The following is a 16,698-nucleotide window of genomic DNA, read 5'->3' on the forward strand; positions in this document are numbered from 1 at the left end:
TTCAAACCCTCACTTAGTATTGTAACCCCCAAAAGAAAAACCCTCTGCTCCTTGAAACTCCTGTGACTCCTACAATCCCCCCTCCTTCACCCCGTTTTTGGACCCAGAGCCATGGATAGACAGAGGGTTGTGTCTGGTTTGGACCGAGGCGAAGTGTGCTCTATAAGAAGGATTTTAAAAAAAAAAGAAACCAAGAGATATTAGTGCTGTAGGGCTGATCGGACGGCTAGAAGAAGCCGTGTTTATTACAGTAAAGGTGAAGAGAGTGAGAATAAAAAAGAAATTCACACTTGAAAACATGTTAATATATCACGGGAACTTAACAACCCTGCACACACGGTTGTGTTACAGCTTTGTTTGTGCAGAAAGTTGCATTTAGAAACAAAAAAAACCTCCGCAACTTGTGGAAAAGATATTTAAAGTTCTCCAAAAACTCTACCAAATACAAACTGCACCTCCTTTTAATTGCTCTGTTACTGCCACTCAACACACACACAGCGTCACACGCCACGGTGACGGTGCGGCCCTCCTCGCCAGTTGCCAGGTAACAACAAGGATTTCATTGAAAAAAAGAAAAAGAAAAGAAAACCCTGTAATGATCCGACTCTGTTTATCTATGGCTCTCTCTCTCTCTCTACCCGCCACTATTTTGACCCCTCCCCCGTCTTACAGCAGTGATGTAATGGTGACCAAGTCTAACCCCCCCGAGACCCCTAAACAATAATAATAATGATAATAATAATAATAACAAAGGAAAAAAAAAACGCACAATGTATAGTTGATGTATAGATGTTGTACTATAACTGTATTGGACCATCTGTATGATATCTTCTATCTGATCTGTCTATTGGACCATTGTGTTGATGCTACTGTACTATAGACCACACGCACTACAATATCACCAGAACCAGAGACATGTGGGCTGGTTCTGGCTCCCCCCCACCCCCCTAAACCCCCCTAACCCCCCACCCCTCTTACCCCCCCAAACACCCCCCCTCCCCCTCCCCAGGGCGGCTCCAGTCGATGTAACTCGTTAGTCAATAGGTAACTGTCTATTAGTCATAGTCTGTAGTTAAAACCTCTTTCATCTCCACATAGAAGCAACATGGGAAACCTAAGCCGCCTGTGAGACCCCTCCCCCCTATTCTCACCCCCCCTCTTCCCCGTTAGACCAGTCAGAAACCGGCTTTAACCTCGGAGCCAGAACCAACCCACGTCCTGCCGGATGGTTCCCGGCCCAGCTCTGGCCCAGAACCCTATATCTGAGAGTTGTGCCACTGAATTTTTACTGGAGGCCTCGAGAAAGAAGAAGGAGACCCCCTCCCTCCCTCCGTTACCCCCCCTCAATTCCCACCAACGTCCAGCAGCAGCAGCTCTGAACAACGTTTTGTTGTAGGAAAACGTGTCTTTGGTTCACTTCACTTCACACTCCTCAGTCAGTGTCAGTCAGCACCAAGCGGTTTTAAATTTAATATACAGCTAAAATTAAGAGACCACTTACAAACACAACTCATTCTACTTATTGAGACACTGATGTGGTCACCTGAACCACGTCTGATTTATAGGAAGGTTATAAAAACCACTGCTGGGATTAAACCCACCAAGATTGATTTATAAACTCTTCCTAAATTAATATTTGGCTTGTGTTGTTTAGGAATGGATATGAACATGTTTTCTTTGTATTATTCAAGGTCTAAAAAGAGTTAATATTTTATATAAGATTATAAAAACACTGCTGTGATTAAAAATTGGGGTTATTCCACCAATTTTAATTTCTGAACTCTTTCTTAGTTTAAAAAAAAATGTTGAAAATTAATATGAATTTTGTTTTCTTTGCATTATTTGACATCTGAAAACACTTATTTTGACCAGTTGTCATTTTCTGCAAATAAATGCTCTAAATGACAATATTTTTTGTCAGTAGTTAATAGAATAAAACAAAACTGTTAATTATACTCAAACACATACCTATGAATAGTAAAACCAGAGAAAATGATCATTTTGAAGTGGTCTCTTAATTTTTTTCCAGAGGGTGAATAGAGACGCCTGTTTAATATGACTCTCCAGTTAACCCTGTAACTAACACAGCATCAGCTATAAACCAGCCACTAAACTAGCTCATGTTGTCTTCCCCGTTGTTTTTTGCTGCTGCACAGTCGGTTATGCTAAGAAATGATGACGATGCTGGACACAAGAGTCTTACGGTTGAGTTAGCTCTTTTCTAAACGACCATCATATTCTGTTTTTCACGGATGGAGCGTGTGACAGTAAAGGAGGTGAAGAAGTGAACACAACATGCGACGGTGGTAAATGAGCCGGATTTTTAGACCAATGATGTTTTTGCGAGAACATGGCATGTGCCTTAGCCCGCTGAGCTACCAGGGCACCACAGGAAATGAGATTTTAATGAGATTTTAACATTTTTTAACAAGTTATTTTCCCCAAATCTTTATTCCCTAGCCCCGCCCACCCACCCATACCCCCGTCCCTTCCTCGTTGCTTCCTGATTTGAATGTTCGGTGAATCTTTTAACAGCAGGAAAACAAGCAACAACACACAGTTTTGGAAATCAAATAACAGGAGGCTTTAAAAAATAATAAAATAACGAAATAAAAACAAAACAAACGGAAAAAATCCAGATGCCGTCAGTGTCCCACCTGAGCTGGATGTAAGGTTCTGGGCAGGCCAGTGTAATTCTGTACTGCTGTTGTTTCTCTATGGACTGTACTGTGATACTGCCTTAGGAACCTAACATCATAACATCATGATACTGCTCACTGAGGGAGAGGAGGAGGAGGAGGAGGAGAAGGAGGAGGAAGGAAGGAAGGAAGGAAACATGAGACGTCTTAAATGTAGGACTGCACACGTCTGCTCTGAAACGAGGAAGAAAACCAGGATTTCACACTGTTTCAATCTATTTTCTTATGAGTTTTATTTGTCTTTCAATTAACCAGTTAATCTTTTGGTTTCTGTAGACTGAGAGAAAATAATCTCCTTCCAAAGATATTCAATTTGAAATGATATAAAACACTGGTTTTCAGCAGTTTTGCTTCAACAATTAATCAGAAATAATTTTCTCTAATTGATTTTGTTTGTTTTGTGGATTTTAACTTTATGGACTAGGAATTGACACTCAAAGGTCAGATGAAGAAAAAAGAAGCAGGCTCATTCTTAAAATTGTAATGGTTAATATAGATTTTGTACTTGATTGTCATATCAACAACAGACGGCCATGTCTGTGTCTGTCCGATCCTCTGCTTCCTGCTAACGAACCAGTCAGTCGTGTTTTTATTATTGGGTCAAAACGTGTCTACCTGTTGTGTCGTGTGTGTGAGCGAGTGTGTGTATATATAAATGTCCTTTATGGTCACAGGGTTTTGTGTATGTGTGTGTGTGTGTGTGTGTGTTTGAAATGAAAGAGGGAATCCCTGAGAAGTAAAAACTAACGAGAGAGGAGGAGGAGGAGGGTTGAAAGGTTGAAACAAACAGAAACAGACGAGTGTAGTGTTGGTGGTGAGGTGAGGTGAGGGACGTTCAAGAGGACAATCATTCTGTGATGTTACGCGGCGTTGCACGCTTCCCTCTCTCCCCCCCTATAGAAACTAACAGACGACTGTTCTGGTTCTGGACCTGATGAAAAAAGGGGGAACTTTCCTTGTTGCCTCACGTCTCCTCTTTCTTCTCTTCTTCTTCTTCCTCCTCCACCTCCACCCATCCACACCCAGACACACCTGTCCTCCACCTGCCTCCCTGCAGTGCCAGTCGTTGTGCCCGTATCGCTAGTTTTTAAAACCTTTTAGCCTCACTCTGTGTGTGCGTGTGTGTGTGTGTTTTTGTGTGTTAGATTGTTAATACTGTGCCCCCCTCTCTTCACCCTAGCTCCCCCCTCCTCCCCCTCTCTCCCTCTCTGCTGGTCACAGTAACCTGCCTCCACCTTTCCTCCACCTGCTTGCTGCGTCTTCTGTGATACGACTTAAACTTACTACACAAAAAAAAGAAAGAAAAAAGCAACAACAACAACCTGCCGTTATCTCTCCCACCCCCTCAGCTCACCTCGCCCTGCTTCCATCAACGTGCTCCATCCTAACTGCTACTGCTAACACACTGCACTGTTAAACATCTGGGTTGTTGCACCAGCTCTTTGAGAGTTTGTGCAGAAAATCATTTGCTCAGTTTTTAGTAACCACTGGCTGCTGTCAGACCACTTTCACTAATTAAGACTTCAGAAATGTACAAATCTGTTATAATCTGGAGCGACGTCCAATCAACAGGTCAACTTTAAAAAATATAGTTGATTTTAGTCGTATGTGACTAAATTGGAAAATTAGTGAGCGTTCTCCATTAACACATAGGCTACCAAAGTTTTTGGCTTTGTCTGTGCTTTTCTAATTGGTTTTGAACATATACTTAAATTTTACATAATTATATCAAGTAATTATAAAATATCTCATCTTTTCTAGAGAAATATTAAGTTAGCAAATGTTTTTTGTTGACTTAGTGCTACATTTTGTGCTATGGCACAAATGGCGTTGTTTTCTTCTTCTGAAGTATAATTGAAATATTGACAAATTTGCATCATAAATAAACAGAATTGTGATACGTCAGGTCAGATAAGTCGACCGTATTCAACATTACTCGATCTAAATGGATTATACGTATTAGCAAACTGGCATTAGCTTAACTGCTGCTGCTTTTGGCAACAGCAGATTGCTACATAAAGCTGGTGTAACAGCTGGCCACTGGTTACTAACGACCTAAAGAACTTGGCTGCTATTGAGCCGGATCAATAAGCACAAAATCAAGTATTGTTAGATAGAAAGAAAATTGCTAAATTAATTACACTTTAAAGTTACAACTTCCAAACCACAAAACAAACTGAGAACAAACTCTTATTTCATGTCCCAGTTTATCAGATTTACTGGAGCTGGGACGGTCAAACAAAAAAAAAACCAAGCCAGGACTAAATAACCCATCTTTCCCATGAGGCTTTGCTTGACGCTCATTGCTGTCCACACTCCCTCCTTTCTCCCTCATATTTCCTTCCTGCTGTCGTGTTACCTGTTGTGACAGAGTCCCCCCGTCCCCGACCCTGTTTGATCACAAAATGTCTGCTACTACAAACCTGCGACGACCCAACCACCCGTCTCCAAACCGCAGTGGTCCTCTCCTCTCCTCCTGGTCGACAGTTTCATCTCCGCCATCTTGATTTGTTTTTTTTCTGTTCTTGGTGGCCAAAACAAAAACATAAAACAAAAACGAGGAAATGTAATAATCATTGTTTGGTAACTGTTTTTAGTGCTATGTTTTTGGAGCGTTACGAGTATTTTCTAACATGTTACAATAAAAGATTGTAGTGTACAAATTCACATTTATAAAATATATATATATAGATATATATGAGAAATGTATGTTCTAATGCAATAAAGAGAGATTAAGAATAATGAAACTTGTATTGATCTGATTATTATTGTTCTTACTTGTATTTTTCCATGTTTGTATCTTTGCTCCTTCCTACAAAAACATTTATTTTTTCTGTCTTTGAAATCTAATTTAGAATCTTCAGTACTTCAGTCCCCAATAATAATAATAATCCTGATTCAGATAGATCCAGATTCCTGGATCCTCATCAGTCATGCAATTTGAAAATCTACTTCATGGAAATTTAAAATTCAATATGCAAAGTAGCAATGCAATCCTCTATAAAGTTTTAATGAATTAATTAAAATTGAATTAATCCGATGTCATATTGCCATTGTGTTCCTGAACCACAAATGACAATGCATTTTGCCCGCTTATTGCATTGCATTTTGTCACATGGGTTATCTGAACCAAAACTAAATTTGAGAATGCAAACTGTCAGTTCTTCCTTCCTCTGTGGTCGTGTGGTATTGGGTAATGCAGGTAGACAGTTACAGATTATTAAAACTTTATTGAGGATTGCATGTTAAATTGACAAGTAGACTCAATTTTAAAATTGCATGGCAAAATTGCACATTGAATTGCCATTTAGCAAAATGCATTGCCATCTGAATAAAGGTGCAGATACACTTCTGACAATGATTCTTCACTTTCATCTTATTTCACTCAGTCCTCATAATCAGTAGTCTGGTTGTGTGTGTGTTCTTGTACTTACTACGTTGTGAGGACCGGCAAGAGATTTTAACCAACAGAGTGAGGACATTTTTGTCGGTCCTCACTTTTTCCAAGGGCCGTTTGAGGGTTAAGACTTAAGGTTATAATTAGGTTTGTATTAGGTTAAGAGTAATGGTTAAGGTTAGGCATTTGTTTTGGATGGTTATGGTTAGGGTAAGGGGCTAGGGAATACATTATGTTAATGAGTGTCCTCACAAAGATAGCATTACAGTGATGTGTGTGTGCGTGTGTGCGTGTGGAGCAGGAGGAGCCAGTTTGAAAATGAAAGTGTTTAGGTGAGTTCAGACGGCAGTCAGACTCGGAGCAGACGGAGGGAGACTGAGGTCAGAGTCAGGTGAGTGTTAACACAACTTTGTCATTAATATTATTGTCATTATTATAGTGTGAGAGTGTATGAGTCAGTTTGTTCCTGTGGACTGTGGAGGGAAGAAGAGTCACAGTGAACTTCAGTCCACACAGAGACACTGAGAGAGGAGGAGAAAAAAAACAGGAAGTGAGGAGCTGAATTGTTGTTTTAACAGGTTAACATGGAGGAAGATGAAGCAGAGTTTGTGTCCATGTCTATGAAGAGTAACTGGACCAAAGATCATCCACCAGACCTCAGTCACGAACCTGGACCCTCAGAGTCAGAGTAAGAGAGCTGCTACACCTGTGAACGTCCAAACTGTCTCTGGGTCAGAGTCCAGTGTGTTGAGCTGCTGCAGTCAACGTCACTGGAACAGGAAATAACAATAAGTTTTAACAGTTTACATCTCCAATAGGAGCCAATGAGTTTATTTTTACATGGTAGCACATAAATACAGATATTGAAATAATGACATACTATAGTTATTATGGAAAATATGAATATATTATCCCATGTTTGAGTAAAGTGCTGTTTACACTGCGTTGAACAGGCTATGTTCAAGTCAGCAAGCATGATAATGTTTACTGCAACAGATCTGAGAACTAAACAACTATGTAATTCCAGAGATAGTTTTTAGAAACAGTGATGACTTACAGATGCAGTTAACATTCACAAAATGAACAGTATATGTGCATTCCTCAATTTTGTTTTTGAACATGTTTGTGTTTGCAGAGATCAGAACCTCAGACTGAGAGCAGAGTCTCCAGGATCCATCTGTCTGTCTATGAAGAGTAACTGCTCCAATGATCCACCACCAAACTTCAGTCATGAACCTGGACCCTCAGAGTCACAGTAAGAGAGCTGCTACAAACCTGTGAACGTCCAAACTGTCTCTGGGTCAGAGTTCAGTGTGTTGAGCTGCTGCAGTCAACGTCACTGGAACAGGAAATAACATGAGTTTTAACAGTTTCACGTCTTCAATAGCAGCCAATGAGCTTATTTTTACATGGTAGAACATAAATACAGATATTGAAATAATGACATATTATGGAAAATTTAAATATATTAGACCATGTTTGAGTAAAGTGCTGTTTACACTGCATTGAACAGGCTATGTTCAAGTCAGCAAGCATGATAATGTAAATGTAAACTTTTTCTAAACACAGATCTGAGAACTAAACCTAAACCTAACAACAATTTGTCAAAACAGTGACGACTTACAGATGCAGTTAACATTCACAAACTGAACTGAATGTGTGCATTCCTCAATTTTGTTTTTAAACACGTTTGTGTTTGCAGAGAAAAAACTCTGAAGGTTCACAACAACATGCACACACAAACACTTCATCAGATTTACTAAGCATCTTCATGTTACTGTGTCATCAGCCTCAGTGTGAACGTTGGTGCATCAACAAGAGCCCAATCAAACCTCCACAGTTTCCACAGATGGATTCAGACACGCCCACAATCAGCTGATCTCATGTCAACACCTGTGTGAGCTCCACCTGTCTGTAGAGCTGTCAGTGGACAGAAGGACAGAGAAGAAACACAGTGTCTCCATGCTGGAGGAGACACTTTAATGAGCCATACATCAGACCTTTTAATCTGAAGCACAGTAGAGATTAAAGCAGATACATAGAGGCTTTTATTTTGAAAAGTCAAGAACCAGACAGTTGTAAGAGCACAATAGTGAATTTAAAGAGCAGTGATCAAGGTTTCCTGCCATCTCTGACTGCCTGAGCTTCTACACAATGTTCATGTGGAGCTATTTTGCACATTCTGTGACATAAACTGTAAACCGTCTTGTCTGTAACAACATCTATTGCACGTCTCTCCGTCCTGGGTGAGGGATCCCTCCTCTGTTGCTCACCCTGAGGTTTCTCCGATTTTTCCCTGTTAAAAGGGTTTTCTATGGAGTTTTTCCTCAGTCGATGTGAGGATCTAAGGACAGAGGATGTTGTTACGATGCCATGTAAAGCCCTTTGAGACAAACTGTTTGTAAAAACAGGCTATACAAATAAAATTGCCTTGCCTTGCCTTGCCTTGCCTTGTTCACAATAGTGAACACAACATTTAGTGGGAGCTCAGGTGGAGCTGCTGAAGCTTCAGTCGTCAGCTTCAGTCTCTTCACACTGGATTATAAATCCAACACTGGTTAATTAGAGCGACACAGCAGCGTCTGCATGATGAGTTTATTAAAGCAGCAACACGACAAAGAGCAGATAGGACTCAATATCAAAGAGTCACAGAAACGTTTACAGGAAAACACAACCAACAGCTTCTGCATCATTTCAGACATTTGGAGTAAAAAAAAGATAAAACAATGCAGATCTAAAGACACTCAAATTAACAGGAATTTTGGTTTAGAGTCAAGATTTTAGGTAAATAGATGAACAGAGACAGAACCCAGACCTCAGGGCCAGGTTTTCATTCAGCTTGTCTCTCTCCACTCTTCTTCTATTTTCTCTCTCTCTGCTCCTCTTCTTACTGAAACCCCGTCCTCTTGAGGTGGTGAACCAATCAGAGCACAGATGTGTAGGCCACCTGTGACTGACATGTTGGTGACACAGAAATGTCTTGACAGGAGGAAGAGGAGTGGTGTCTCTGTGGACGAGCAGCTGTCCTGCTGTGGTCTCTGTCAGGACGTCCTGAAGGATCCAGTCTCCACCAGCTGTGGACACTGGTTCTGCAGACAGTGCTTCACCTCAGACTGGGACCTGTCTGGTTCTTCAGGACCCCCCTCCTGTCCCCAGTGTAGAAAAAGACCCAGAATCAGAGGTGGACTGCAGACAGCCAATCAAAGCAGCTGTGTACAAAGTGAGACTGAACATCTGTCTGCTGATGTGGTCATTTGTGAAACCAGGACCAGATGTTTTCTACAGAGTCATTGTCCCATCACACAGCACTGATGATGATGATCAACAGCACAACAATCAAACCTTTTCTTTGTTGTCTGTAGTTTTTCTGTAACTGATGAAAATAATCAGATCAGATTGTCAGACTCTCTATCTTCAGTCTGACTCTGTCTCTTCTCTCTCAGCAGATCGTGGTCTGCAGGAGGTTTTAGATCAACATAAGACCAGTCTGAGGAGCAGATGTGAACAAGTGACTGAAGGAACTGAGAGAACAGGAAGTGGAACCCTCCTCAACAGGATCTACACTGAGCTCTACATCACAGAGGGACAGAGTGAAGAGGTTAATACCCAACATGAGGTGAGACAGCTGGAGACAACGTCCAAGAAGAAGACCGTCCATGACACTCCAATCAAGTGCAACAACATCTTTAAAGACTTAACTGACCAACAAAGAGAGGACGTCTCTACAGTCTCACCTGTCCAACAGAGACCCATCAGACTGGTTCTGACCAACGGCGTTGCTGGCGTTGGAAAAACCTTCTCGGTGCAGAAGTTCACTCTGGACTGGGCCGAGGGCTTGGAGAACCAAGATGTCAGTCTGCTGGTTCTGCTTTCGTTCAGGGAGCTGAACCTGATCAGAGATCAGCGGTTGAGTCTTCTCAGGCTTCTCCATGTTTTCCATGCAACATTACAGAAGGTCACAGCAGAGCAGCTGGCTGTCTGTAAACTTCTCTTCATCTTTGACGGCCTGGATGAAAGCCGACTGTCACTGGACTTCAACAACAGGGAGGTTGTGTCTGACGTCACACAGACGTCATCAGTCAACGTGCTACTGACAAACCTCATCCAGGGGAATCTGCTTCCCTCGGCTCTGGTCTGGATCACCTCCAGACCTGCAGCAGCCAATCAGATCCCTCCTACATGTGTTGACAGGGTAACAGAGGTCCGAGGCTTCACTGACACCCAGATAGAGGAGTACTTCAGGAGGAGGTCCAGTGATGAAGATCTGTCCAGAAGAATCATCTCACACATCCAGACGTCCAGGAGCCTCCACATCATGTGTCAGGTCCCGGTCTTCTGCTGGATCAGTGCTACAGTTCTGGAGTTCATGTTGACCACAGACCAGAGAGGAGAGCTGCCCAACACCACGACTGACCTGTTCTCACACTTCCTGCTGGTCCAGACAAAGAGGAAGAAGAACAAGTACGGTGAAGGACATGAGACGAGTCCACAGGAGCTGATGGAGGCCGACAGGGAAGTTCTCCTGAAGCTGGGGAGGCTGGCGTTTGAACAGCTGGAGAAAGGAAACATCATGTTCTACCAAGAAGACCTGGAGCAGTGTGGTCTGGATGTCACAGAGGCCTTGGTCAACTCAGGACTCTGTACTGAGATCTTCAAAAGAGAGAGCGTGATCTTCCAGAAAACAGTCTACTGCTTTGTTCATCTGAGTGTTCAGGAGTTTCTGGCTGCAGTCTACATGTTCCACTGTTTCACCAACAGGAACACACAGATCTTGATGAACTTCCTGGGAGGACAGTATCATGATTACTATTCAATTCTGGATGCCCTCCTGAAGACAGCTATGGAGAAATCCCTCAGCAGTAGAAACGGTCACCTGGACTTGTTTGTTCGCTTCCTTCATGGCCTCTCTCTGGAGTCCAACCAGAAGCTGTTAGGAGGTCTGCTGGGTCAGACAGACAACAGTCCAGAAACCATCCAGAGAGTCATCAACAACCTGAAGAAGATGAACAGTTATTCTACCTCTCCTGACAGAAGCATCAACATCTTGCACTGTCTGATGGAGATGAACGACCAGTCAGTTCATGAGGAGATACAACAGTTCATTAAGTCAGAGAACAGATCAGAGAAGAAACTCTCTGAGATTCAATGCTCAGCTCTGGCCTACATGCTGCAGATGTCAGAGCAGGTTCTGGACGAGTTTGACCTGGAGGAGTACAACACATCAGATCAGGGACGACTGAGACTGATCCCAGCTGTGAGGAACTGCAGAAAGGCTCGGTGAGTCCAGACATGATCATTACAATTATTGATCCGTAGTATAGTGAAGCTCAGATAAACATAGTTCTTAGAGTCTGTCTACACTAATATGTATTTAATTAATCCACATAAGTATTTTATCATTTCAGCGTTTCGGCCAGACAGAAACAGTATTTTTTGGAATCAAAATTTGAAAACCCTGCCCCAGCGTTTTCGTGACACCTAAAACGGGTCTTTTGTGAAACGATGATACCATGCCCCCAACTGCTCTGTAACCTGAGGCACACCTCTACACATAAACACCATGGATCTATTATACATCCATGGTTTAACACTCAATGGAAGTCATGTAACAACAGCTGACTACTGTCGTTCCCTTGGACAGTGCGGCTGAATCTCGCCCGTTAAATCATCATCGATCATCATGTTTGCACTGACACGACTCCCAGTCAAATTTTGATCCACTTATATATTTGGAGTTTGAGTGAGGAAACTTTCCCGCTTCTTCTCTGTTGTTGATGTTTATGTGTGGTAGGGCTACAGCGCCACACACGCTCCACACGGGCCTGGTGGATGTTCTACAGCGTAGTTTTTTTTATTTTGACTTTCTAGTTTTATTCAAACCAGAAACTGATTACAGCAGCTGCTTTCTAGCTTTTCTTGAAATTCTGTAGATGCCCAGATCACCACCAAACATTTAGTTTCTGCAAATTCTGTTTCTCCATGTTGTCGGTCTCCTCCTTCCTGTCGTCTTCACAGGCTAGAATATGACAAGTCCACTATCACTTTGCATGGAAAAAACAACTATTTTTTGGTTTTTCGGTCTGAACATGCCAGCCATGTTTCATGTCAAACTGAGACAGAGAAGATGAGCTGAACCTCAGATGTTCATCATATCATCACATCCTGTGGGATGCCCTGTGGGACGGTGTGTGGTGCAGTGGTTAAAAAAAAAAAAGTTTTACTATAGTCTAAAGCTGATTTTATTCTGACACATTTTATTTTCTCTCTTCACAGACTTGGCCATTGTCAACTCTCAGAGAGTCACTGTGAAGTTGTGGCCTCGGGCCTGAAGTCCAGCCCCTCCCACTTGACAGAACTGGACCTGAGTGAAAACGACCTGCAGGATTCAGCAGTGAAGGCTCTGTGTGCTGGACTGGGGAGTCCAAACTGTAGACTGGAGACTCTGAGGTGAGTTCACTGACTGGACCTGTTGGAGTCTGTCTCCACTTTGTCCTCACAGGTGGAGCTGGTAGAGTTTAAGAGGCGGAGTCACTATGTCTGTGTTGAAGCAGCAGCAGCTTCTCATGAATGTTAATGAGCTGTTTTCTCTCTCTGTACGTGGCTGTTTTGTTTTTTAAGCACCTTTTCAGATTACAGAACAATTAAAGGAATAGTTCACCCAAAATTCAAATTTCCGTGCCTTCTTGGAGTTACAGCGGGGTCCGTGCAGCACTGCATGTCCATATGACGGTAGCAAACAGGGCTCACTTTTCTTCGCCCAAAAAGACACACCAAAAAACATCCAAATAACTTCATGCTGCTCGTCTGTAATGTCCCTCTCTGGGAGCTTCCGCTACAAACAAGCTTAAAGCAGATATCAGTGGAATGTTTTTGTTAATATAAGTCCTAAATAGTCCTATTTTCCGTCAGCAATCACTTACATGAAGTATTTCAGCCTAAACACGAGTCTCTCCGTCACTCTGCTCTGCTGTAACCCGAGGAGAAAATTTTCCTTGTGGGATACAAGTGTTATCCAATGAGGGGAGAGAACGGCATGAAGGGCTGTGTGTGCAGCCAAGGGATGCGCGTGAATGTGGTGACGTAGCACGAGGACCAATTGATGCCTGACAAGGGCGGGGGCTGCTAACTCATGGTGCGTTCAAGGAAACTCGTACTTTGTGTTTTTCCTTCCTGTGAAGTCATACCAGTTCGATCTGGTACGAGTTCACGGGTCGGAAGTTACGAGTGGCCGTTATAGGGAACTTTCACAGACAACAGGACGGTAAAAACACGAGCTACGGGTTACCTGGAACGCTACCAAGTCGTAGTTGTGACTTGAAGCTGTAACTTACGGTTTCAAAAGCCTGCCTTGAACACAGCATTAGCCGAAACGGCCGTGCCACTGATATCTGCTTTAAAATATAGACTTATTTAATTTTTTTCAGAACGATTTCTCATGTAGGGGCTTCAATACAAGTATGCGGTGCTGCGCAGACCCCCCCCTGTAACTCCAAGAAGGCACGGATGACTCTCCCAACCCTTAATCGACACGAGGGTAAGTAGAAAATGAGTGAAATTTGAATTTTGGGTGAACCATCCCTTTAACATTTTACAGCAAATAAACTACGCCAAACCACTCCTCACAAGACTAATTAATTATTAATTTAAAAAATAAATAGACTAAATAAAATAATGAAAATAGAAAAAAGATCTAACTATACAGTATGTAGATGCACACTCACACATAGATATACATAGTATATATTAAGAGGCAGAGTCACTACATCTGTGCTGAAGCAGCAGCAGCTTCTCATGGATATTAATGAGCTGTTTTCTCTCTGTGACTGTTTAACCTGCTTCCTGTTGCTTCAGCTGTTGGACTTTTATTTTCTAAACTTGTTTTTTCTGAAGCTTCTTCAGCTCTAAACACATGATGAAACACTGAACGCTGTCAACAAGGAACTTTGTCCTCATCTCACTTCTTTTATTTTTTTTTCAGATTGGAGGGCTGCAGTTTGTCAGAGATCAGCTGGTCTTCTCTTTGCTCAGCTCTGAAGTCCAACCCCTCCCACCTGAGACACCTGGGCCTGAGCTCCAACGACCTGCAGGATTCAGTAGTGAAGGACCTGAGTGGTTTTCTGGAGAGTCCAGACTGTAGACTGGAGACTCTGAGGTCAGCCTCTGTTTTATTTCTGTGTTCAGATGAATGTGATGTGAAAGTTGTGTTGACACTGAGCTGCAGACATGAGGCTGATATACTGATCCACACTGAGGGTCGTCATGTTGACGTGTGTTTTCTTCTTCTCTGGTTTTAGTCCAGTCACTGTTTCTCTTCACATTTCTCCCCATCTACAGAAACACATGTAATATGTCAGACAATAACTGATCTATAATCAATAGGCTGGTGGGTCCACCTCTTTCCTGAGGCTCTGTGATGTTTGTACTGAAATATTCAAAGCCAACATCCCATAATAAGCTGCTGTGTGTCTGCTGGTTTCAGCACTTTGAAGAAGTTTGAGCAGGTTAAATCTGTGAGTCAGCAGGCTTTTCTGTCTCTGAGCTTCATCAGCTGCTTCATTCAACATGTGTTTCTACATGTTTGTTGTCATGGCAACAGAGTTCAGCTTCTCTTGTTTGTTGTCTTTGAAAACTTGAGCATCGTCAGTAAATCTCTGATAAATGTGGCTGCACGGTTACACCCCGCCTTTTCGAAACCCCGCTTTTTCGAAAATAGACTTCCATTCATCGTAATAGCGGGGTTTTCTATTTTTTCTAAAGGCCCCGCTATTCAGAAGACGGAGAGGCAGAGTCACTACGTCTGAGTTGAAGCAGCAGCAGCTTCTCATGAATATTAAGGAGCTGTTTTCTCTCTATGTGACTGTTTAACCTGCTTCCTGTTGCTTCAGCTGTTTGACTTTCATTTTCTGAACTTGTTCTTTCTGAAGCTTCTTAAGCTCTGAACAGATGATGAAACACTGAACGCTGTCAACAAGGAACTTTGTCCTCAACTCACTTCTTTTATTCTTTATTCAGATTGTGGAGCTGCAGGTTGTCAGAGATCAGCTGTTCTTCTCTGGTCTCAGCTCTGAAGTCCAACCCCTCCCACCTGAGACACCTGGACCTGAGCTACAACACCAACCTGCAGGATTCAGCAGTGAAGGATCTGAGTGGTTTTCTGGAGAGTCCAGACTGTAAACTGGAGACTCTGAGGTCAGACTCTGTTTTATTTCTGTGCTCAGATGAACGTGATATAAGAGTTGTGTTGACACTGAGCTGCAGACATGAGGCTGATATTATACTGATCCACACTGAGGGTCGTCATGGTGACGTGTGTTTTCTTCTTCTCTGGTTTTAGTCCAGTCACTGTTTCTTAGGGGTGTCCTTGACTAAGGATTTTCAGGTGTCAGAAATATACTAAAAGGCATAAATCTGGTGCACTACTTCAATTTTTTCACTATTTTTTCACTGTTTGTTATTTTGCAGCTTTATGTTAAAATAAAAAATAAAAAATCCCCCATCAATCTACACTCACCACCCCAGCATGTCAGAGCAAAGCATCTGAATACTTGTTCAGCTGATATTTAAGTTTTTCTTTTTTAATTAATTTGCAAAAAAAATGAGAAAAAAGTTTTAACATAAAGCTGAAAATTAACAAATAGTGAAAACTTGAAGGGGTACTGTCCATACCCACTGTATCTATCTATTCTCATTATTTTTAAACTGACCAGGATCCAATTGTCTCTGTAGCTAACATCAGATACCTCACCTTTCATCTCTGTATACACGCACACACCTACCTACCTGTATTTATTTAGGCTGTCTATAAGATTTATCATGTCACTGTGCTTTTCATATAATGTTAAGAGAAGAACGGGCAGTGTACCACTATCATCACCTCTCCTTGATGTCACAGTTTACTGCGAAGAGCTGTTGTCTCTCTGTATGTGACTGTTTAACCTGTTTCCTGTTGCTTCAGCTGTTTGACTTTCATTTTCTGAACTCTTTCTTTCTTTCTTTCTTTCTTTCTTTCTTTCTGAAGCCAATTCAACAAGGAACTTTGTCCTCAACTCACTCCTTTATTCTTTATTCAGATTGTGGAACTGCAGTTTGTCAGAGATCAGCTGTTCTTCTCTGGTCTCAGCTCTGAAGTCCAACCCCTCCCACCTGAGACACCTGGACCTGAGAGGAAACAACCTGAACTCTACAGACCTGCAGCAGCTTCATGATCTTGTGAAGAGTCCAGACTTTCGACTGGAGACATAGGAGTTTGATCTGTAGCTGTTTCCACAGCTGATGATTGTGGAAGGTAAAATAGAAGAAGAGTTTGTGACTCATCACCTCCCTTAAACTTCTGCTTCTTCTCTACAGACCAGAGAGAGAGAGAGGACTGATCTCGATCTAAATGTAATAATCATTTGCTAACTGTTTTTAGTGCTATGGTTTTTGGAGCATTGCGGGTATTTTAACAGATTGTCGTGTACAAATGCACATTTATATATAGACATGAAACATGTATGATCTAATGCAACAAAGAGAGATTAAGCATTATGAAACTTGTATTGATGTGATTATGATTAATCTTTTTCTTCTTCCAAGTTTGTGTCTTGGCTCTTTCTTGCAAAA

The 16,698-nt window shown here is 42.0% G+C and overlaps 1 protein-coding gene and 1 pseudogene across 3 annotated transcripts; both read left to right on the top strand.

Moving 5' to 3' along the window:
- Positions 1 to 6,677: 6,677 nt before the first annotated feature.
- Positions 6,678 to 12,547, top strand: LOC146973131 (protein NLRC3-like). 2 transcript variants are annotated; one of them, XM_085799402.1, is made up of 5 exons: positions 6,678 to 6,784; positions 7,232 to 7,351; positions 9,084 to 9,316; positions 9,540 to 11,373; positions 12,370 to 12,547. In XM_085799402.1, the coding sequence occupies exons 1-5, from the start codon at positions 6,681 to 6,683 to the stop codon at positions 12,545 to 12,547; spliced, it is 2,469 nt and encodes an 822-aa protein (XP_085655528.1). In that variant the 5' UTR covers positions 6,678 to 6,680. The 2 variants fall into 2 exon arrangements, with proteins under 2 accessions (XP_085655528.1, XP_085655529.1); XM_085799403.1 differs by lacking the exon at positions 12,370 to 12,547 and having other exon boundaries at positions 9,540 to 11,377.
- Positions 12,548 to 13,599: 1,052 nt separating this feature from the next.
- On the top strand, positions 13,600 to 16,372 carry LOC146973132 (ribonuclease inhibitor-like; annotated as a pseudogene). The gene is made up of 4 exons (XR_015037705.1): positions 13,600 to 13,630; positions 14,082 to 14,248; positions 15,109 to 15,285; positions 16,167 to 16,372. The product of XR_015037705.1 is annotated as a ribonuclease inhibitor-like (transcript).
- The last annotated feature ends 326 nt before the right edge of the window (positions 16,373 to 16,698 follow it).

Source organism: Trachurus japonicus, chromosome 15 (genome assembly GCF_045865225.1).
Source record: "Trachurus japonicus isolate A0001 chromosome 15, Traja_1.0".
In the NCBI taxonomy this organism is placed as follows: Eukaryota; Metazoa; Chordata; class Actinopteri; order Carangiformes; family Carangidae; genus Trachurus; species Trachurus japonicus.